The following is a 24,284-nucleotide window of genomic DNA, read 5'->3' as shown; positions in this document are numbered from 1 at the left end:
CACTTCTCATAAGAACTATGCAATAACATGAGGGCCTCTAATGAGCTCTTTAATTTTCTCAGACTCATAACTCTGTTTGCATCCCCCTACGCTATCAGCACTTCCTGCTGCAAATTTTTTTCCTCTGCTTCCCTCTTGCCTTTGCACTTTACAAAGGGTGAGAAAGTCACCCTAAATATGATGACATGGCTGAAAATCTCTCTCCAGTATAATTTGTTTCCACGTTCCATGCAGTTCCGTTCAACCCTCTGTAATACAAGGTGCATAATTGCCTCCTTCTCCTGGGTTAACTCCAGACAATTAAGCCCATCAAAGGCATCAGCTTTTGTCATAAACAAAGTACCTTGTGATGATCTTCTGTTCTCTGTCACCAACTGCAGGAGAAAGGCTGTTATAATTCTCTCCAGTTACTCTCCACATTTCCAAAGGGCTTCAACTTTGCTAGACTTTTTAATTGCTTCATTATTCACTCTGGATATCCTCTCCCTGTCATTTTTTTCCTCCAAACAACAACTCCATGGTTCCGTGTGTAAAGTTAGAAAATAAGCTAAGACACAGCTACCAGAGTTGCCTTCTTTTGTAAAATCTGGTACAAAATGCATTGGGCAAAAGCACTACAGCTGGTCAATCCATTTGATGCCAGTCTCATTTAACATTTATACTTGGGAAATAATATTTGTCTTACAGTAGTGCCTAACTACTAATGCGTGCCTAATCTCAAATTAATATCCCAATACTTAATGGAATGCCTCTGTCAACAGGAACCTGTCCATACCCTTAGATCAACATCTGAGACCCTTCTCCAGGTAGAGGAGATTGTGGGTGCCCAGTGGCACACACTGCTTGACCTCTGTCCGCTGCTGCCACTCTCCAGTGCCATAGTGGAGACTGAGCCAGGGCCTCCACCAAGGGGCCTCTGTTGGGAACATGCTTCTGCAGCGGCAGTGGGGGTGGGGCAGTAGAACATGGGTGCCCACGTCCCATGGAGATGGTGGAGGCAGAGGCCCTGGTCCAGTCACTGCCACAGCCCCAGAGAGAGGGAGGGAAGGCAGTGGTGGTGGCAGGTGGAGGCCAGGCAACCACAGTGAAAATTTTGTGGGTGCCCAGACACCCAGGGCCCCCCTGGAGATGGAACCAGTGCCTTGGGGTACCCGCTCTGAGGGAGATTCCGAGGATTGTGACAAAAGAGAGGGCATTTTCAGTAGTGGTAGCTCTTCCATCTGTGGACACTCTCCCCAGTGAGGACCACCAGGCACCAACTTTATATTAGTTTTGGATTAGTCCTGGGATGAAGGGTGGTATAGAAATTTTGATGCTGCTGCTGATGTTGCTGGGAAGCCAAAGTCAATTGTTCTCTGCCTGTGCATGTGTCATGTGTCCCACATGTGACAGAGCTCCATGTCTCCACTTGGCTAGGGGTGCTCTCATAACTGCAACCGAGTCCTGCCATTTAGTCCCACAGGGAGTAAAGAAACAGTGTGGAAATGCCAGCTTCAGATGGAAACAGAGGTGATAGCAATGCCAGGTTTATTGCTGTGCTAAGTCAGAATTTCAAGTGGGAAAAGAGGATTTTGTAGGCTTCTACATGTCCCTTCATTACTGCACCAGGGAGCTGCTGGATTTCTCCCTGTGTTGAAGCTGCAAAAGGCATCTGGGAAAGGCTGCAATAAGTAATTGGAAATGGGCTAGAGCTCAGTGGCAAAATCACATGCTTTGCCTCTGCTTCCAGCCCTGTGGAAACCTCCTGTCTGCAACGGTGAAGAGCTGCTACCAGTCAATGTCTATGTAGACATAGAGAGCCAGAAGGATCAATGTGCTAACTTGATAAAGGGCAGCTAGCTATGCAAATTGCAAGAGATAAATGAAGTTCTACAAGGTAAGAACTGTAGTCTAACGAGAGGAGAGACGGTTAATACCACACACTGAACATTAATTTGTGCTTGATTTAGTGCTGCAGAAATTAACACTTCTACAAGATCTACTGGAGTGTATATGCATATAACTTGAGGGAGGGAGGGTTTTGAGGGTAAAGTAATCTATATATGACTAAGGAAGAAGGAACACCAGTCTTGTACATCTAAGCAAAATAAAAGCAATCTTCAGCCAACAGGAGGGGAAGGGGGGAAGTCCTTAGAATCACAGGTCTTTTCTCTTTGAAAAGTGAAGCCAGGCTAAACAGATCCAGACAGAGCTCCCAATTTCACCTGATCCAGTAACAGCAGCAGCAGCAAAATGTAGTATTAATTTACAGTGGTACCTCGGGTTAAGAACTTAATTCGTTCTGGAGGTCCGTTCTTAACCTGAAACAGTTCTTAACCTGAAGCACCACTTTAGCTAATGGGGCCTCCCGCTGCGCTGCCGGAGCATGATTTCTGTTCTCATCCTGAAGCAAAGTTCTTAACCCAAGGTACTATTTCTGGGTTAGCGGAGTCTGTAACCTGAAGCCACTGTATTTGCCACTTACTAAAGCAAAGTGGCCATCCATCAACAGCTGGGAATTCAAAGACGCAGATGGGAGGAGGAAGAATTATGAGACTGCTCCTCAGCTGGTACAAAACAGGGAACCTATGTTGTAGCGAACTGTGTTTCCCCTAAAATATATCAGACAAATATATGACATACGACCCAGATTTTGCAATTGCTCACACAGTATATAGGCCAGTTCTATTACTATTAATATACAATCATAATAAACAAGAGCAAAAGCAGTTTCTTGGCACACTCTGGCTTTGGGAGGAATACAATGTAGGACTAAGTCACTGGTTACATCAGTGCAAGGATTTCTTCTTGCGCAATGTAATGTTCTCCTTCTCCTCCCCTCCCCTCCCCTCCCCTCCCCATTACCTTTAAAAGCCATTCTTGGGGTTCCCCCAAACTTCTGGAGCAGATCTGAGGATGGCACTGGGTGCACACAGGGGGATGGGAAGTCATTCTACTCATGCAATTATTTAGTTGAATATTGCCCTTCATAAATACCATTATTTGCTCATGCCATATTTGGGATCCATTTCAAGTGATTGTGAAGGAGGTTCTGAGTTTTGACAATATAAATTCATTCTAACATGTTATCTCCCCTGTTTTTACTTTGGATTTTGGTAAAAACTTAATACAAAACTCTGTTTTAGCTTGAGTTTTATGTTTACTCCTACATGGAGCTTTCAATGTGTTTTATTTTGCTCTTTCTTGATGAGGTCTGCAGACTGAAAGAGCTGGCCTCCATCAGCCTCCCAGTGGCCCCCACCTAGGAAGGGATGCCAGGGTCACTCTTTCGGCACTGAGCCCCACTTCTGCCTACGAAACAGAAGTGCTGCCAGTGAAAATCCTGCCAGTAACCCATCAAAGGGACTTTCTGGGGTGGGGCTGAGCCATCCCACGGCCCCCATATGATAGAATTGTGCTTAATGCAGGCCTGATTGTTTCAACACCTCTAGGCTAGGGCAGCTATCTGCTTGCCCCTCACCTTCTCCTGGGCTGGGTGGGTGGGGGGTTGAGATTGTTTCCTTATTTAATAAATTGATGGCCATTCTATTCATGCCACCTGTACCTAAGTGAACTCTATCCATGAAAACATGGAATATTCTATCTTCACAACAACCATGTGAAGGAGATTAGCCTGACTGGCCCAGTGTGACTGGCCCAAGGCTACCCCAGGCTTCTCAGCAGGAATGTGAACTCAGCTCTTCCCAGCCAAAGTCCAGCACACCCTCTACTACATCACACCAATTCTCTCATTTTATCTAGCACACCTTTCAAGAAGTGTATCGACTCTTCCGGGAGAGTCAGAATCCGGTGATTCATCGGGATCACCAAATACATTCAGAGCACCAAAAATATTCTTCTAGAAAGTGAGGCAGTCTTATCTCTGCATCTATTAATTGGAAGCCACACGAGTCATTCAAATCCATTGACTTTTAGAAAAGAAATATGCATAGTTTAACCTCACTGTTAACCCCCTCCATGATGCTGTAGAGTTCTATGGGGCTTGGGGGTAGCCATGGCAATAAAGCATTAAGGAAGAAATGTTATGCTGCATTTTCTGCCTTGGCAGCACAAGCTGCCCTGTGCAATAGAGGGGGATTAATATTCCTTGAAGAAGATCCAAGAGGGAAACCTGAGAGTCATCAGAGAAATGCTTTAATCCTGTTTAAAGGCTTGTTAAGGCTGATGCTCAAAACTGGCACTGAAATTAGGCTTTTGCCCCCTTTCATATTTGCTTTGCATTAGAAGAAAATCAATCAGAATCCGGGTGTCTGGTTTACAGCTGTTGGAAGAGCGCAACTTCGAAGGCACGGCACCCACGGCTCTCTATCTCCTCCTTAATCACCCTCACAAACGCACAACCCAGAACGCCATCGAGTGAAAAACCCATCTGCTTTCATCCAGAGTTGGAGAGAAAGAAGCCTAGATAGGGAGATTTGTCAGTCCTGCTGTGGGCTCCCTGGGATCTCAGCCTCCCCCTCCCTTCCCTTGTAGTGAGAGAGACCAAACAACTTGAAAGATGACGGAGGCTGTGCTTATTACTCCCTCAAGGATTTTCCAGTTAATGAGGCTGCCTCCCCTCGGCCCAAGCTCTTTACTCTGGTACCGTTTCAAGGAAGACCTCGGCTCGCTACAAAGGGCACTTTCTGAAGTTGCATTTTCAATCGCGCAAGAGTCTCACTCTCAAGTTAATTGTCTCCCAACTATATGCCGGTTGAAACCGCTTCCTAAGGAGGAGTTATGAAATGAAACCAAGCAATAACTCTTGTAAGGAGAGAGTGGTTGCACATCTCACACAGAGCTGACTCGTGGGGTCTGCAAGGACACAGCACCAGTCTTGTCTGCCAGCGAGGCTACAAGGTGTGGGTTACTCTGGGCCACTTTGCCCCTCTTGAAATGATGGAGATGTTCTGCCATTACCCAGCTTATCCCATGACAGAGCTACCATCCCAATTGCAGCTGCAGACACAGCTGTGGTGTCACCGTAAATAGAGGTGGCAGGGATGCTCTGCTGTGCCTCACTGAAACGAGTCCTGGGAAGGAAGATTAATTAAGGAGGATGAAGCAAGTAAAGTAGAGAGAGGCAGAAGGGAATCATGCTGGAATTTAAGGGCGGGAAGCGCCTGTGGATAAGCCAAGTACTTTCCCCCTTTGGGATCGATGATCCTGTGCTGACAGCAGGAAGCCAGTTGCTCTTCCATCAGTCATCCTGATGGCTGCATAGACAAGCAGGGAGTCTCTTGCTGTGTGCTGAAGCTGGTAGCATGTGCTGACTGCAGAAATGGGCAGGGCATGTTGCAGACTTGAACTAAGCAACACAAAAATACTACAATAGCATTCCTCCTTTACATTAGAGGCTAGAATTGTGGTCCTTCCTCATCCCTGCAGTGCACCCCTGGGATTTGCCAAGATCTAGTAGAATCTTCAAGGGACGCAGGTGGCGCTGTGGGTTAAAGCCTCAGCACCTAGGACTTGCCGATCGAAAGGTCGGCAGTTCGAATCCCTGCGGCGGGGTGCGCTCCCGCTGCTCGGTCCCAGCGCCTGCCAACCTAGCAGTTCGAAAGCACCTCCGGGTGCAAGTAGATAAATAGGGACCGCTTACCAGCGGGAAGGTAAACGGCGTTTCCGTGTGCGGCTCTGGCTCGCCAGAGCAGCGATGTCACGCTGGCCACGTGACCCGGAAGTGTCTCCGGACAGCGCTGGCCCCTGGCCTCTTAAGTGAGATGGGCGCACAACCCCAGAGTCTGTCAAGACTGGCCCGTACGGGCAGGGGTACCTTTACCTTTACCTTTAGTAGAATCTTCATGACATTTGTGCAGCCATCCCATCAATGTCTGGTTGAGTAGGGATTTAACCCTGGTCTGCCAGGCCATAGATGTGGGTGGTGATGTGGTCTAAACCACTGAGCCTCTTGGGATGGCTGATCAGAAGGTCAGCGGTTCAAATCCCCGTGATGGGGTGAGCTCTCATTGCTCTGTCCCAGCTCCTGCCAACCTAGCAGTTCGAAAGCATGCCAGTACAAGTAGATAAATAGGTACCACTATGGCGGGAATGTAAATGGTGTTTCCGTGTGCTCTGGTTTCTGTCACAGTGTTCCATCACACCAGAAGTAGTTTAGTCATGCTGGCCACATGACCCGGAAAGTTGTCTGTGGACAAACGCCGACTCCCTCAGCCTGAAAGCAAGATGAGCACCACATCCCATAGTCACCTTCGACTGCACTTAACCATCTAGTGGTCCTTTACCGTTTTTACCTTACCGAGTCCAACACTCTAACCATTACACCATACTGCCTCTCATTACCTTTCCCAGGCCTGAAGAGATGTACAATAATAATCCAAACCATAGAAACACAGTGAAAACATAAACCAAAACTTCCCATTCGTTCTTTCTTTTAAGCCAGAAAACTGCAGCAGCAGCAGTACAAAGCTTTAGAGCCAAAGGTTTTTTGGAAAAGATAACTCTTCATCTTTTCTGAAAAGCCAACAGGGAGAAACAACTAAGAAACAACTGGTGACCCTCTTCTGGGAGGTTATTCCACAGCCTTGGGGCAATTTGTCATAAAGGTCCTGCGGATCCTAAAGAGCTGTAGGGGTCATAGGTTTCTAAGATGTGCATTTCAGGCCAGGCCACAAAGGACTTGAAAAGTTAAGAACCAGAACCATGATTTGGGCTCAGAACCTAATTGGCAGCCAGTGCAGCTGCAGACAATCAATTTGAATATGTTTCTGCATCCCTAAATCTGACAGGAGGCAGGTCTTGTATAGAACTCATTACAGCAGTCGATCTCAGAAGTTATGCCAATTTGGATGAATGCAGATATCTCTTTCACTACTCCATCAAGAGGCACAGCCTTCGTAAATAGATATACAGTGGTACCTCAGTTTACATACGCTTCAGGTTACAAACTCCGCTAACCCAGAAATAGTACCTCGGGTTAAGAACTTTGCTTCAGGGTGAGAACAGAAATCGTGCTCCGGCAGTGCGGTGGCGGCAGGAGGCCCCATTAGCTAAAGTGGTGCTTCAGGTTAAGAACAGTTTCAGGTTAAGTACGGACCTCGGGAACAAATTAAGTACTTAACCCGAGGTACCACTGTATCCAATATTGCTATCTCTTAACTTAAAGCTGTGTAGTAGCTTACATGGTGGAAAAATAGCTCCTGATAACCCTTGACACCTGCCTACCAAAAGGCAAAGGGGACTCTGAGAGCAATCATAGACTCTGGGCCTGATCTGATGGAGCAATTGCTACTCTATCACAGGTAAGACAGCCCCCATCTAGAGCATTAGGACCATCTACCGCCCCCCTTACCTCTATCTTGACTGGATTCAGTCGCTGATTGTTTGACCTCATCCACAGTAAGTGCAGTGAGACTTAAGAGTAAACATGCCCAGGATTAAATTGTCACTGACCTGTATCTCCCCTGAATGTTTCTAATGCACTTTGAAGTCATCTAAAGTTGTGGCCAATGTGACATCATTTAATTATGCAACCTGCTGCACTCACACAGGATCCCCACACGACTTGGAAGCTGGAGTTTCCAGGGCTCTAAATCGGCAGGGAGTCTATGCGAGAAGGTTCCTCACTAGGTCAGTGGCTCCTAACACACTAGCAGCATGTGTGTTGGGATGGTGTCACCTTTGCTCACTTGGATGGGGCCAAGGCAGGGCAAGGCGGTGGCAAAGTCGGGGCTTCACAGACACTGCAGCTGAGCCACTGCTGCCAATCCAGCAACAATTTAGAGGATGGTGATAGGGTTGTGCTTTCTTGACCTGGAGAAGCCCTAGCCTCCGAAACAGTTTGAACCTCATCTTCATCACAGACCTTGCACACTGCAAAATCCCCAGGCCATGACCTGTGGGGTTAAAGGGCTCGTCTTCACTCTTCTGTTGCCCAACTCTAATCGCACGGAGGGTGAACTTATGGTCCACATCTGTAGATGGGTGGAGGGTCAGCCATGCTGACCTTGGAATCCTTCTGCGACTTGTGGGGATGAAATACACTGATTTAGTGAATCTGATCCCTTATGAAAGCTCTGTTGAAACATTAGAGCCCTGGAGTGAGGCTTTCCATTTGCAAGGAGAAAACAGAAGGTCAAATTTAGTAAAATATGGAGCTGGAAGCAGTGAAATAGCTTCAAAATATCCAAGCTTTGAGGAGAAAAATGAGATTCCCCCCCCAAACAGCTGGCTTCTTCATTTGCATATGCCAAAGGTCAAGCACTGAGATCACAGGCTGCTACAGGAGTGAGTTGTTACTTTGGGCTTCCAGCTGGCTCCCCAAATCAAATGTGATTTATCATTGTAATCTATTATCCTTGTGCATTATATATTATAGATTTGAATTTACATTCACAGCGTAGCTCTGCTGGGTTCCTTGCTCTTATTGTATTACTGAAATATTGGAATATTCTTTCTTTCGCAGCTGCATGCAATCATCCTGACTCCTTTTATAATCTGCTCTGCTCTTTTCCTTCCCTTGTGCGTAGGGACGGTTGCAGGGAGAGGATCTAAGTGGTGCTGGCCTCTGGAATGGGTTTAATCACCAGAAGAGGAATAGGGAAAACTTTGGCCCTCCAGGTAGACACCAACGCCCAGCAAGGCCAATGGCCAGGGCTGATGGGAGTTGTAGTTCTTGTACATAAGAACATGAGGAGTGTCTGCTGGGCCAGGCCAGGCATCCTGTTGTCATGGGGGTCACCCAGATACCTCTGGGAAACCAGCAAGCAGGACCTGATCACAAGAGCCCTCTCCACTCCCTTTGCTGGCTTCCAGCAACTGGCATTCAGAAGCATCACTGCCTCCAACCCTGGAGGCAGAGCGTAGCCATTCTGGCTAGCAGCGATGGATAGCCTTCTCCTCCATGAATTCATTCAAGTCAACCAAGCTGGAGGCCATCGCTGCCTCCAATTTGAGTGAGTTCCCTAGTTTAATTATGCACTGTCTGAAGAGGCACTTTCTTTCATCTCTCTTGAGTCTTCCAATTTTCAGCTTCACTGGATGCCCATGTGTTCTTGTGTTGGGAGAGGGGGACTAAAACATTTCTCTGTCCATTTTCTCCATCCCCTCTGAGCAATGGGATTGGGCAAGTAAGTGGGCACTCTTGTGAGTAGGCTGGGTCTGCTTGTGCCTGTCCGTGTGATGGTGCCTCTTAGGGGACAGAGGTGGGGTCCACTCAGCTGGTTCACAGGTGCAAGCCCCTCCCTAGTTGCCATGAAGATCTCCTAGCACAGGGGTCTGCAACCTTTAAGACAAAAAGAGTCACTTGGACCCGTCTCCGAAGGAAAAGAAACTGGGAGCCGCAAAACTCGTCATTATAAAAATAACTTTTTTGTCACTTTATTATTATTTATTTGTTTGACCCCTCAGAATTACGCCTCCTCATAGAAATAAACGTTAAATTAACAAGTTACCTTTTCGTGTGTGTGTGTTCTTCACTCCCCTTCAAAACAGTGACCAGTGTACATGCCCCCTTTCAATGCAGTGACCAGCGTACATGCCCCTTACAATGTAGTGGGCGGGCGGGTCGGCGGGAAGGTGACGTCGGGACGGTGTGTGACTAATGCACGCACTGCCCCCATGCGACGTCACAGCCAGTACAGCGCCCACCACAGTGGGGTGTGTCGGGACGCACAATGCGCCACCTCCCCTCATTAGTATCAGCCCCGGAGCAGCGGCAAAGGTGTAAAAGAGCCACATGCGGCTCCGGAGCCGTGGGTTGCAGACCCCTGTCCTAGCAGGAGCCAGAGCAGGGGCTGGTTCCTTCGTGTCTCCCTCATCAATGGCATCTGGTTGGCCACTGTGAGAACAGAGTGCTGGACCAGATGGGCCATTGGCCTGATCCAATCCAGCAGGCCCTTCTTATTTTCCTTCCTGCCACTATCATCCCATTCCTCTTCCCACCCCCACCAGTCCTGCCAAGGAGTTTTTGTGGGGCTCATGGCACAAATGACTTTCAGGAAAGATGAAACTCAGACTAAAAGTGGGGTAGAAGAAGAGCTGACGGTGTTGACCTAGTTTGGGGTTTCCCTGTACTTTGTTGATTGGGTAAACCTCAGAGATGCTAACAAAAACAGAAAACAGAAAAACCCCACCATCTTTCTGCATTCACTCTTTGGGGAAACACAGAAGAGGAGACAATGCTTCTGGCAAGTCCAGACCTGATAGCAGCTACATTTACACATTATTTCTCCTCCAAAGCTCAGTCACCACCTCTGTGACTGAGAAGCCAGTAGCTAATAGGAGTTGCTGACTGCCACAGTGGCGTGATGGAGGGGGCAGCTGGATTTCCCTTGCTTACCAGTAGCAGTCAGAAGTGGCCGCAGAGGCAGGATATGTCCCAGACATCACCATGCATGCACACAGTCGCTGAGTCGCAGTTCAGTCAGCACAGGGCAAGCATATCAGAAGGAATTAAACAGAGCGCTGGGCAGCTCTTTCGATCGGGCAAGCAGAAATGTTTGCCCTGATGGAGTGAGCTGCTCTCTCTTCCCCCTGCAGGCTGTACTCCCAATCTGTCCTCAAGACAACTGAGGGGGTGCAGGGGACAAGTGGTAGGAGGGGAGAAAGCCCCATTACACGAGTGGAAGGTGGTGGACTCTCCTTCAGCAGAGGTTTTTAGACAGAGGTTGGATGGCCATCTGTCAGGAATTCTTTAGTTTTGATTCCTGCTTTGAAGGAGGTTGGAGCAGATGACACTTGGAGCTGCCTTATAACTCTACAATTCTAAGTCCTTGCAGAGGCAGAGCAAGGTCTGGGCGGTCCACCCCAAGTGTCATCCCTGAGGGAGGGGTGACAAAATCCCGGCCGGGCCCAATCGTGGCCGGGCTGGATTGCACCCCCAGCCTGGCCGGCGTGCCAGATCACACCCCCAGACAAGCCGCCATGCCGGATCACATCCCCCCTGGCCTAGCCGCCATGCTGGATCGCGCCCCCCAGCCATGCTGGATCACCCTGCCCCCTGAGTAACAGGTGGGTGGTGCACCATTACCCTGCGCTCCCAATTGGAGGAGGCAGGCAGGCAGGCAAGAGGACAGGAAGGAGGCAGGCAAGCAAAGGGGGGTGGGAATGGGCGCCATACTCCTGTCCCGTCCCTCCCTATGTGTGGCTTGCCCTGCCCCTGGGCGCGCCGCCCCAGATACCCGAGAGGCTTTCTTCCGCCACTGAGTCCTTGCACAGGGAGGGCTCATTAGTTGAAATCCACCCTCTGGGCAGCATTCAACTAGGTCTACTCAGAATAGACCTATTGAAATCAGTGGCCCTAACATAGTTATGTTCATTAATTTCAGTGGATCTACTCTGAGGAAAACCTAGTTGAATGCTTCCCATGGTTGTTTCCTGGTTAATTTCCCTCACGGACAACAACAGCTTATGCCAGGGCAACTAGACAGTGAGCAACCATGTGTCTGTGCCATGCTCAAAGAACCACCACTGCTTCTGCCACCTGCTGTCTGCTGTCTGCTACCAATGTAGGCAGGAATCTTCCTCCACCTCAGAATGACCTGCTATAGCAGTCAAGGGTTTCTCTCGTTGAATGGCTTCACCAGCCACTACTGGTATGAGTTAAATGACTCTATGAGAGTGACGTGCCCCAAAAGGACTCAAGCTATCTCATAACGGAACAAAGATATAAACTTATAAACTACAGGACTCTCCTCACCCCAGAACACTCTATACACACGAGCTCCGCTTGGGGGTGATTCAACTATAACAGCCAATATACATACACAGATGACTGTAGTATATATCCTCCTCCTTCTCAGGCACACAAAGTGGCTCTATCATATATAAATTAACACCAGGAATCACTTACATGAAATATCTTCTTCAACACTGACAGCTTGGGTTGATAACAGTAAGAGGAGTTCCTTTTTTTTGTCCAAGCTGATCTTGGCCAGCCGTTCCTTTTGTGGTTTAATTTGTTTGTGTGTTTGTTTTCCAGCTCAAACTCCACAGGGTATCATTGCAAGAGCGAAGGCATGGTTGGTCTGATTTCTTGTGATAAAGAAGGTGCATTATTTAATCAATCCCATTGTGCATTTTTATTATTATTAGGGGAGAAAAGGGTAAATCGCAGGAGGAATCATATCTTCTCCCAGTGCTTTCCCAGGCCAAAGTATCAGAATTATTATTTATTATGATTATTATTTATTGAATTTATATGCTGTCCTATATCCAGATGTCTTGGGGAGGTTCACAGAATAAAATCAAAATATAAAACCACAAAATACATAATCAAAATAAAAACAACAACCCAATAAACCCCCTCCCCAAAAAACACATTTTTAAAGTGGTGCAAACAGGTGGCCAATTAGGGAGATTCAAAGGGTTCTCCATTACAGAGGGGTTTATATGTATTTTTCTTCCAAAGATGGTACTAAAATTGACAACTCATATTTCAGGTATTATGAGAGGTACAGACTCAAAAGGTTTGTCTCCTTAAAGCCTCCTTGAATTAAGTTCCAAAATTTGGATCTATTCCCCTCAATAAGAGTGAGAAACAAAGATTTCCAAGGTTTCCATAATGCACATTTTTTCTCCCTTATCCATGTTTTATACTCTTGCCATTGCTGTTGTAGAAGAGAAATGTGTTAGAACTATTAATATGGGAGGAAAGGTGGAAGTAGCAAGAAAAAAAAAGTTTGCCAAGATGTCGAGTTCTAAACATGGAAAACCAAAAGATCACCAATTTGACACACTGAATAATAAACTGCTGAAACAAGAGAATTCTTTTTAAAAAAAATCTATTGAAATGTACAAAAAAGGAAATGGTTAAAATAATGCATTAAAAATATGAAACCTATTGCAGAAAGAAGGGCCACCAAACTACACAGCACAAATGACAGATATCTGAATGAAGGATGTCGCCAAGGCAATACCAACACCTGACTTTTTCTCTCCCCCCCCCCCCGGTGTTAAATCTAGAAAGAAAGAAAAAATCCCATCACAAATGGAAGTGCCAACAGAAAAGGTTTCAGAGCAAACTGATAGGTTAAACAGTAATAAGAGACCCGTCCCAGACAATATTCACCCAGGGGCTCTGAAAGAGTTCAGATACGAAAAATCGTTGAACTGCTCATTCCAGTTTGTAACGCAAGACAGCATCTATCTTGGTATCAAAGAACTGGAAGGCAGACAATGCCACACAAATCTTCTTAAGTAACATCTGATGTAAATGCAGGGCAGGGAGGATAGCAGTAATGATCACTAGAAGCAGAGAGATGAAATTCTTGAATAGAAGTGGCATATTGAAGAAGACGACGACGACGACGATGAAGAGATAAAATTCTTGAATAGAAGTGACATGTTGAAGAAAACTCAACATGGGGAAGGCCCCATAACTCAGTGGCTGAGCACATCAGAAGAGACTTGCTGCATCAGACCAAATTCTGTTTTCCACAATGGTTGACCAGATGCTTATAGGAAGCACACAAACAGGACATGAGCACAATGGCCTTCTCCTGTTGTTATAGCCAACTAGTATTGAGGCATGTTGCTTCCGATTCTGGAAGTGGTATATAGCCATCATAGCTAGTGGTGACCAATAGCCCTTTCCTACATGCATTTGCCTAACCTCACTTTTATATGCCTGTTGTCTTTGTCCATGGAGTTTTCTTGGCAGGGATACTGGAGTGGCTTGCCGGTTCCTGCTCCAGGTGGATCACCTTTGGTCAAAACACTCCACTATGACCTGTCCATCTTGGGTGGCCCTGCACGGCATAGCTCATAGCTTCTCTGAGTTATTCAAGCCCCTTCACCATGGCAAGGCAGTGATCCATGAAGAGTCCCATGGACTGCAAGATCAAACCTTTCAGTTCTTAAGGAAACCAGCCCTGAGTGCTCACTGGAAGGACAGATCATGAAGCTGAGGCTCTAATACTTTGGCCACCTCATGAGAAGAGAAGACTCCCTGGAAAAGACCCTGACGTTGGGAAAGATGGAGGGCACAAGGAGAAGGGGACGACAAGAGGACGAGATGGTTGGACAGTGTTCTCAAAGCTACCAACATGAGTTTGACCAAACTGCGGGAGGCAGTGGAAGACAGGAGTGCCTGGCGTGCTCTGGTCCATGGGGTCACAAAGAGTTGGACACGACTAAACGACTAAACAACAACAACAACCACCTCACTTTAAAGCCATTTAGGCTAGCAGCTATTACCAGATTTTAGCCCTCTCCAAGCTTTTGGGCAGGGGTGGGGGCAGGGAACCTCTAGAGGAAGGCCTACATGTGCCAGCCCTGACCACAACAGGCCCATGAATATTGGGTGAATCAGATCCACCTTGAACTTTATACACTGCATGGGATTGTCTGAAGGGGGCTTCCAAGCATGTTGGATGAATTTGTCATTACTTCAGATACTAGGTTAGAGGCTATGGTGCCGCTGGCTATGGAGGCAGCTCAGGTTCCTGGCTCTGAGCCTGATACTAGTGATTAGAAGACCAGGAACTCAAGGCTAGAAGGAGCCCAGTTAGATAACATCACCAGGGTCTTTAGAAGCAGGGCCAGGACCATCACAAACACTTTCTCTTGGGTCTGAGTGTGTCTCCCACAGTACTTTGCCAGTCCAACTGCACAGGGAGCACACCAGCAGAAGACCATGGGATGCAGAAAATGTGCCCTTCTCCAGGACAAAAGGTTGGCACTATTGCAGTCCCTAGTTCTCCAAAAGGGAGCAGAGCCTAGGAGTGGAGTGGAGGCAGAAGCTTGAAGGCCTCAGTTTCCTTCCAACCCTTGTCAAAGCAAGTTGCCCACTAAGAGCTCTCCATGGTCTAAGGTAACTGATCTCCTTTGTCCCCTGGGCTCCTCCACAGGACCAACAAATGGACTTTGAAGCCTCCTCGCAATTGGAAACACATTGTGGGCAGGTTTCCAAGCACGTTCAACTGAACCTTTGTTTTTTTTTTTGTTTTTTTAAATGATATTTTATTAAGTTTTACAGAAAATTAACAATCAACAAAAATCACAAAAACAACAAACAACAAACATCAAAAATAAAAAAGAAAACATAAAAAAGATTTAACATAAAAAATGGAAAAAAAATAAAAAAACTCTTCTTCAATTTAATAACCTTCAAAGCCTTATTTTCTTTACTTCCACCCACCTTCCTTTCTTGTATTCCACTTTAAAAATTATTTCAGCAAGCTCATGCATTATTCATTTTCATCCTTTATCCCTCCCTTTGTACTCTTATTTATCTTAGTCACTAGAACCCCTTCCTTTCATTTTCAATGCCTTCAGCATTCATAAATTTTACAATGCTTTTGTAAATACGCTTTAAACTTCTTCCAGTCCTCTTCCACCTGCTCTTCTCCTTGATCTCGGATTCTGCCGGTCATTTCTGCCAGTTCCATATAGTCTATTAGTTGCATCTGCCATTCTTCCAAGGTGGGTAGATCTTGCGTCTTCCAGTGCTTTGCAATAAGTATTCTTGCTGCTGCTGTAGCATACATAAAAAATGTTCTGTCCTTCTTTGGCACCAATTGGCCGACCATACCCAGGAGAAAGGCCTCTGGTTTCTTCAAGAAGGTATACTTAAATACCTTTTTCAGTTCGTTATAAATCATTTCCCAGTACGCCTTGATCCTTGGGCACGTCCACCAAAGGTGAAAGAAAGTTCCTTCAGTTTCTTTACATTTCCAACATTTATTATCGGGCAAATGGTAGATTTTTGCAAGCTTGACTGGGGTCATGTACCACCTATATATCATTTTCATAATATTCTCTCTTAAGGCATTACATGCCGTAAATTTCATACCGGTGGTCCACAACTGTTCCCAGTCAGCAAACATAATGTTATGGCCAACATCTTGTGCCCATTTTATCATAGCAGATTTTACCGTTTCATCCTCAGTGTTCCATTTCAACAGCAGATTATACATTCTCGACAATATCTTAGCATTGGGTTCTAACAGTTCTGTTTCCAACTTTGATTTTTCCACCTGGAAACCATTTTTCCTATCCAAGTTATAGGCCTCTCTTACTTGAAAATAGTGTAACCAGTCTCGCACCTTATCTTTAAGTTTCTCATAACTCTGCAATTTCAAATTATCTCCCTCCTGCTCCAGAATTTCCCAATATTTTGGCCAATTAGATTCCATATTAAGTTTTTTCAAAGCCTTTGCTTCCATAGGTGAAAGCCACCTTGGGGTTTTGTTCTCCAAAAAATCCTTATACTTCATCCAGACATTAAACAGTGCTTTCCTGACAATATGATTTTTAAATGCTTTATGTACTTTAACCTTACCGTACCACAGGTATGCATGCCACCCAAACGCATTATCGTATCCTTCCAAATCTAGAATGTCCGTGTTTTCAAGAAGTAGCCAATCCTTCAACCAGCAGAAAGCTGCTGCTTCATAGTACAGTTTAAAGTCCGGCAGGGCAAACCCCCCTCTATTCTTTGCATCAGTAAGAATTTTATATTTTATTCTGGGCTTTTTGCCCTGCCAGACAAATCTAGAAATTTCTTTTTGCCACTTCTTGAAACAGTCCATCTTGTCAATAATTTGTAACGTCTGAAAGAAAAACAACATTCTTGGCAATACATTCATTTTAATAGCCGCGATTCTACCCAGTAAGGAAAGCTTCAAATTTGTCCAAATTTCAAGATCTTTTTTCACTTCTGACCAACACTTCTCATAGTTATCTTTAAATAAGTTAACATTCTTAGAAGTCATATTCACTCCTAGGTATTTTACTTTTTTCACCAATGTTAAGCCTGTTTCTTCCTGAAACCTTTCCTTCTCAATCGGTGTTAAAATTTTCTCTAATACCATTGTTTTTGATTTATTCAATTTAAAACCTGCCACCTGGCCAAATTCTTGTATTATTTCCAAGGCTCTTTTAGTGCTAGGGATTGGCTCCTGTAATGTCAGTACTAGGTCATCTGCATAGGCTTTAAGTTTGTAATGTTTAGCTCCGACCTGTATACCCTGAATCTGTTGGTCCCTTCTAATCATGTTCAGCAAAATCTCCAGGACTGAGATAAAAAGCAGAGGGGAAATCGGGCAGCCTTGTCGTGTCCCTTTCTCTATCTTAACTTCTTCTGTAACTTCATTGTTCACTATTAGTTTTGCCTTTTGTTCTGAATAAATCGCACCTATACCATTTCCAAACCTTACTCCCACCCCCATCCCTTCCAAATTTTTCCTCATAAAAGTCGAAGAGATATTATCAAAGGCTTTCTCTGCATCTATAAATATCAAGACAGCTTTTGTATTAATATTAACTTGTAATTTTTCCAAAATGTCAATTACGTTCCTTATGTTATTTGACATATGTCTACCTGTTAGAAAACCAGCTTGGTCTTTATGTATCCTTTCTACTAAAACTTTTTTCAATCTTTTAGCCAATATATCAGCAAAAATTTTGTAATCCACATTAAGAAGGGATATGGGGCGGTAGTTCTTAAGTTGTGTCTTTTCAGACTCATTTTTCGGTATAAGCGTGATGTAAGTGTCTTTCCACGACTCCGGCACTCTTTTCCCCTCCATAATTTCATTGCAAACCTCCGTTAGCAGTTGAATTAAATAGTCTTTCCCCCTTCAGACCTTTGTGCTAAACATGCAAAGGACAGGAATGAAGTTGGATGGGGCCAGCATGCATGGGATATTGGGGGCAGGGGTGGGATTCCTGCCCCACTCTGTGCATTTTACCCTTGTGTGTTCAGGCCAAATGCTTGCAAAGGGTCTGTGTGGTAGCGAATTCCATAATTTTAGGTGCTAGGAAAGATTTCTAGCTGATGCTTTGGAGAGCAAGTGTCAGTCAGAAGACAAAAATACCAGATAGAGAGATAGATGGGTTAACTCAGAGTAATGCATTGAAGCACTGATCATGGTTCACAAACGTATTACAGCTGGCCTATCTTTCAGTAAAAGGGTTCCATTTAATGGTTGTGTGGAAGAGAGAATGTCTGTGGTTGGTGCTCATCACATCACATAGCTTCAGTTTTTTGGAGAGGGTGGGCAGAACCCTGCTGCCACTCCCCTCTTCTGCACAATCAATGCTGAAAGGTTAATGATCCTTGTGCTCTAGCTTCCTTGGGTTAGGAAGCACTGAGGTTCCTTAGTTTAAATGTACAATCTATTAACTCTTTCCTGAATGCCTTTGACTTAGTGGGCTTTGTCCCATCAATAGTCGAGAGGCTTCAGTTGTTGGGACCACATGGGAAGGGGGAGAGAATTAAACTTCCCCTCCACAACTCCTATGCTCCCACTGCTACACAAGCCCCCTTATGGCTGCTATTTTACATGTTTAAAACATATGCAAGTCTATTGCATTCACATAGTGTGACCCAGATATACCCAGAAGCAGACTGACCTCCCTCCTGCTGGGTTTTTTGTGTGGCTGGCAGTGCAAGGACCAGATCTCAACTAGTCAGGAGCCCACTAAGAAAACGCTTTGTGGTTACAGAACTCTTATGAAAAGAACACACTGCTTTGAAAGATCCAGCAATCCTCCTTCACAGTGGGCTGTAGTTAGATCTTCAGGCACCTAATCCCAGTGCCTGGAACTCTAAGCTATAGCCCAGCAGGACGCCAAGCTGCTGGAAATTGTGGAGGAAGAGATTCTTCCCTATGGGAGTTATAGATATACGTATAACCCTCTTTGACTGGAGTTTTTTCTGGCCCTGAGCACTACAAGCAAAAAGATAAAGGAGCCTCGGTTTCACCTGTTGGGCTGTTATTCCAGATGTTGAGTGCACAATGAGAATATCAGAAAACAGGAGCTATGCGAAACAGTTGGGGTTTGGATGAATTTCTAGCATCATGTAATTGCTGTTAATTTGCCAAAAGATCGCTCTAATCCTTGCTGCTGTAGCCTGAATTCCACACTGTGAAATTGAATGCAAATGCATGTAGCAAAATATCACAATTCCATTGTGAGCATACGTATAGACCATGTGTGTTTCCAACTAGAAGAGTCAGTCGATGGCTGAGTGGACCCAATAGCTAGGTTTTCTCAACTGCACATTGAAAAGCTCTTCATTCCCTCATCATTAAAAAAAAGGAAGAATCTATCCTTATGAACCAAATTAGCTGTGGTATACAAAGAACAAACTTTACTGGAAGTTGTGCCCCTATCGCTAGCAGGAAAAATAGAGTAAGATTCATGTCACGACCCACATCTTTTGTTCCATTCAGAAACTGGTGAGCTTTCATCGAGACCACTCTGAAACCAACACATCTGATTCACTGGAATGAATTCACACTGTCCAAAGGCTGATCTGCAAATTGAGTTATCTGCAAGCCATCTGATGAATGAAAGGAGATGTGTTTCAGTGGGAGCATATCAGTAAAGCCTCCCAATAAGGCACTTGCTAATATCCAATCACAACTTGGCACTTTTCAGGTGCAGACATTAAACATTACTGATGGTATTTAGATCTATTATTTTCCTGGAAGCATTCCACCAAACAGCAGCAAATTTCCAGTGCTATCTATGCATCATTCCACAAGTGAATTACAGACATTCCAAATAAACCACTATAATCAGGTGTACTTTTCATTTGTTCTTGCAACTTAATTAACCAGAAACAATTTTACTAGTTAACGTACAAACAGATAACTGTGTCTATTGGAAAGGAAAGGAGGGAGAGCTTTGCCTGTTTCCCTGCTTGGTCACCTGGAGGCAATTCCTATTCACCACAGGTCACCAGGTGAGTGGTTATTTACAACTTTCAAGCCTCTTTTAATTCCCCTTTAAGAAAGCAATCTAATCACAAGTTATGTTCTAAGCAAGGCTATTTTATATATGAAAGAAACATCCAGAGCTACAGATAGTTCTCCTTAATTCTGCATGCAGAGATTTGTTTCCATCTATGATGCAATGTGAACAAGAATTACAGCTGGAAAAGTTTATTTGTTTTTTATTCATTTCATCAAATTTATATACCAGTTATTTTGTTTTTTAAGCCCTCACAGCATCTGTATTTTCTCCTTCCCAGAAGGCCTGACTACAACCTGAAACCTGCAAAGCACTTGAAGGGCCTCCTCTCACTCTCTGCTTCCATCTGAACATGTTTAACACTAAGGGGGCCTTGCTGCCTTGCACAAACGCATGTTCTCCCTCAGAAAGTAGGGCATGGATGGCTGAAGGAATGCTGCATGCAAAGTTCCATTCTGATTCAGTTCTGAACCCATTCACTCCACTTGGCTTGGATTGCACTGTTAAGAAAGCATGACAGCGTGTGATTCAGTCTGATGCTTCCTTCGTAATAGGCCTGCTAATTATATGCAGCTAGAAAACACACAGAAAACCCCGTATCTTCTCCAGGCTGAAATGAAGATCCCAAATGATACACTGCTCAAAGGATATGCTCTGCTTTCTGGGAAATCACGAAGGCACTGATGGGAGTTGTAGTCCAGCAACATGGGGTATTATTATTATTATTATTAATAAATAATTAATTACCACAGGTCCCCCATCCCTGCTAATCTGGAGCACATCACAAGACCGCATTATTGTATCTGTTAAGTAAAGTGGAGTGACTTCTCTTTCCCACCCACCCTGCCCCCAACTGCTCACCTCCTTCTCCTTACCAATTGTACGTACAGCATAACTATCTTGCATTAATTCCAAACTCCACAGCTGGGCAGTACCCTTATTAAGTCCAAGCAAAATGTCTCAAAATAGTGAGCAAGCTTTTCAAATTGAGCGGAACTTTTCATCAGCCTGCACATGAAGCAAGCAACCTGATGAAGGCTACAGAACTCAAAAGCTTGTTCATAACCAGGACCATTTCAGTTGGTCCTAATAAATATATTGCCCAGCTGTTGACTTTGGTGGTAGTTATTTTTCTCTTATGGACAAAAATGGCTTCCTATACTTTTTGTCTCATATTAAGAGATCTAGCAGCATTTTGCAACATTAAACGTTAAAAGGATGGATCTATGGCAGGGGTGGATAAAATGCAGTCCTCCAGATGTTATTGAACTATAATGCCCATCATCTGTGACCATTAGCCATGCTGGCTGGGATTGATAATACCTGGGAGAGTCCCCCTATTCTATAGTTTGAGAAACGTTTTGTGTAAAAGTAGTTCAGTTTTAGACATCTGTGCAGAACAATTCCCTGCAGCCCTTGATCAGCATGAGCTTGCCAACAACAACAAAAATAATGTGTGAAATCTTAAAGGTGCTGTCTATATTTATATAGCAGTAAGATTTACATATTGTAAAACAACTCATGTTTTGATGTTCTATATAAATGTTGTATTTGTGGAGCTTAGTAGAAGAGGAATTTATTCCTCACTGGATACATGTTCTCATTTCATTATCAAATAAGAGAAATTTTCTCCCAGGGTTTACAAATATAACATAGGTAAGATATTTCCTTAAATTAATTTGTTGCAGTTGCAGCAGTGTGGAAGCTACAATTTGAGAAAAAGGTTCCTTAGAGACTAAGTTAAGCCCCTGGTCCATCTAGCATCACTCCAGATGTTGATCTACATCAGGCTTGGATAACATGTGGCTTTCCAGATGTTGATGGAGTACCACTCCTGTCATCACTCACTACTTGCCACACTGGCTGAAACTGATGGGAGTTGGAAGTCCAACAAGTGTTGGGGGACCACCACAGAGGTCCACCCCTCATCTTCTCCACCTGGAAGCTACTCTCCCAGACCTCATCCATTAAAAGCTGTATCATAGCACTTTAAACAGTCATGGCTTCCCCCAAGGAATCCTGGGAAGTGTAGTCCGTTAAGGATCCTGAGAGTCATTAGGAGGTTCCTAATCCCCTCCCGGAGCTACAGTTCCCTGGAAAGAAGAACTGAATATTATACCATCTTGAGGACTGTAGCTTGTGGAGGGGAATAGGAGTCTCCTAACAACTCTCAGCCCCTTAAACAAACTACAGTTCCCAGGATTCTTTGGGAGAAGCCTAGACTGTTTAAGGTGCTTTGATACTGCTTTCAATATAGAGTGCAGGTGGTCTTGCCTAGCCTCACCACCAGCAATGCCAAGAACTGAGCCTCTGCTCTCAATGATGAGCAGAGGCTCCGCCACGGAGATGTGGGTCAGTTCTGAAGGTACAGCTTCACACAGTTCCAGCAGGATGAAAATCAGCTATCACAGGTCTAGAGAGCAAGAAGAAACAGCCCAAATACCTCCATCACAATCTGCCTCCTTTTGTGAAGAGTTCTGAGCTCAGTATACTTCTTGAGATATATGCAGTGCCTCACCTACAAAAGTTGATCCAGCGATTCTTGAGGCATCCTTTCCTCCTTCACCAATAGCCTTGCTATTGGGATCCGGACCATGGGCTGTCTACTCAAGAACAGGTAATGTGCAACAGAGACCCCCAATAACATCTACCATCTCAAGTTCTCAGACAAGGCAACTGATGCGTGGATTATTTCTATCTTCTGTGACTATGCTTCCCCCTTAACTCAACCGCGCCTTTTCTCTCAAGTTTCCAAACGCTTTCCAATCGGCCTTTCAGAATCCCAGCCGAATTATTGGGAGAAGCAGAAACTTTGAGCAAGCAAGCGGCAAATTGCACATCTTTCCCCTCTCGCTGAAAATCTCTCCCAGCAGCTGCTAGCTGCGCCAGGATAAACTTGCTGCCTTCCTTTACTTGGAGCTGTGCGCGCCCCCAAAGGCAACCCCACCCCGACACACGCGTACACCTTGCACACGAGCCCACGCGGCCTCCCATTTACCTGCAGGAGACGGTGACCTCCACTTTGGTGGCGGGGATGCTGCCGGTGAGAGGGTCGAAGTCCCGCACCGACGCCATGTCCTCGAGTTTGTCCAGAACGTCCTCCTCCATGGGGGCTACGCCGGAGAGGGCAGCTGTCGGGGCTCGACGAGGCTCCCGGGCGCCGGCTTGCGGGGCGTGGAGAGTCCGATCTTGCTCGCAGGGAGCTCTCGTCGGCTCAGCAGGCTCGCCCTCCTCGCTTTGCCTCGGCGCTGGAGGCGAGGGTGGGCGGTGTGCGAGAGAAACAACCCCGGGGCTTGGAGCGAGAATCCGGGCGCGCTCTCCCCGCGACACCAAGACGCACACACCAATACACCGACCCTCCCTCTCCCCGGCGATCCCGTTCTCTCTTTCTTTCCTGGAGTCCGCGGAGTGGGATTTCGAAGGAGCTCCGCCCCCTCGCAAAAACAAAATCACGGGGGAGCAGCAGCCCAGCCCAGCCGCGCTTCGGCGGGAGGGAGAAGGAGCCGCTTCCCCAGTTCCCTGCGCCCAGCGCACGGGAGGGAGACTGGGAGTAATAAGGCGGCTCCGGAATCCAGACTCCGCGCGGGGAGAGTTTGCCAGACGGGGCGGTCGCTTCGTTGCGCGGGGTCTATCAGGGGTTTCTGTTTCTTCTTTTCCTTCACCCCGTGGCGCTGTCTCGAGGGAGCTGTCTTGCGAGTGAGAGGGTTTGTCTACGTTCGGGCATGTGGGAAAGGATGCGCATGGGGCTGAGGCTGATGGCATCCTAGAATCGTAGAGTTAGAAGGGATCCCGAGGGTCATCTAGTCCAACCCCTGCAAAGCAGAAATCTTTTACCCAGCCTGAGGCTCGAACCCACCACCCAGAGATTAAGAGGCTCATGCTCTACTGCAGGGGTCAGCAAACTTTTTCAGCAGGGGGCTGGTCCACTGTCCCTCAGACCTTGTGGGGGCCCGGACTATATTTTGAAAAAAATAATGAACGAATTCCTATGCCCCACAAATAACCCAGAGATGCATTTTAAATAAAAGGACACATTCTACTCATGTAAAAAGACGCTGATTCCCGGACCGTCCGCGGGCCGGATTTAGAAGGCGATTGGGCCAGATCCGGCCCCTGGGCCTTAGTGCACCTACCCATGCTCTACTGACTGAGCATTGGGGGGGGCCTTTCCCACAGCAGGGACTCTGGCTTCTGGCACAAATATAGGAAGCTGCCTTGTACTGAGTAAGACTATTGGCCCATCTAGCTCAGTAATGTCTATGGTGGCTGGGAGCAGGTTCTCTGGGGTTTCAAACAAGGGTCTTCCCCAGCCTTACCTGGAAATGCCAGGATTGAATCTGGGGCCTCAAAAGCAGATGCTCTACCACTGAGATGGCCCTTCCCATAAATGAAACATGTCACATTCTGCTGCCCCACTGCTCTACTCCAGGGAACCATGCATGTGACACATAGGATCATGACTCAATCATAAAAGGTAAAGGTAAAGGGACCCCTGACCATTAGGTCCAGTCGTGACCGACTCTGGGGTTGCGGCGCTCATCTTGCTTTATTGGCCAAGGGAGCCGGCATACAGCTTCCGGGTCATGTGGCCAGTATGACAAAGCCACTTCTGGCGAACCAGAGCAGCGCACGGAAACGCC

The 24,284-nt window shown here is 45.9% G+C and overlaps 1 protein-coding gene across 2 annotated transcripts in view; it reads right to left on the bottom strand.

Annotated features, from left to right (window-relative positions):
* Nucleotides 1-23,221, bottom strand: part of CPNE5 (copine 5) — a 137,040-nt gene extending 113,819 nt beyond the window's left edge. Inside the window, exon 1 of one of the 2 annotated variants that reach the window (XM_079980368.1) lies at nucleotides 22,643-23,221. In XM_079980368.1, coding sequence (XP_079836494.1) covers nucleotides 22,643-22,752 — 110 coding nt within the window. In that variant the 5' untranslated portion in view covers nucleotides 22,753-23,221. The remainder of the gene's footprint in view (nucleotides 1-22,642) is intronic. The other variant, XM_079980367.1, reaches the window with a different exon arrangement.
* Nucleotides 23,222-24,284: the final 1,063 nt, after the last annotated feature.

Source organism: Podarcis cretensis, assembly GCF_951804945.1.
Source record: "Podarcis cretensis genome assembly, chromosome: 6".
NCBI classification, from domain to species: Eukaryota; Metazoa; Chordata; class Lepidosauria; order Squamata; family Lacertidae; genus Podarcis; species Podarcis cretensis.
This window is presented reverse-complemented; position numbering and strand designations above follow the sequence as displayed.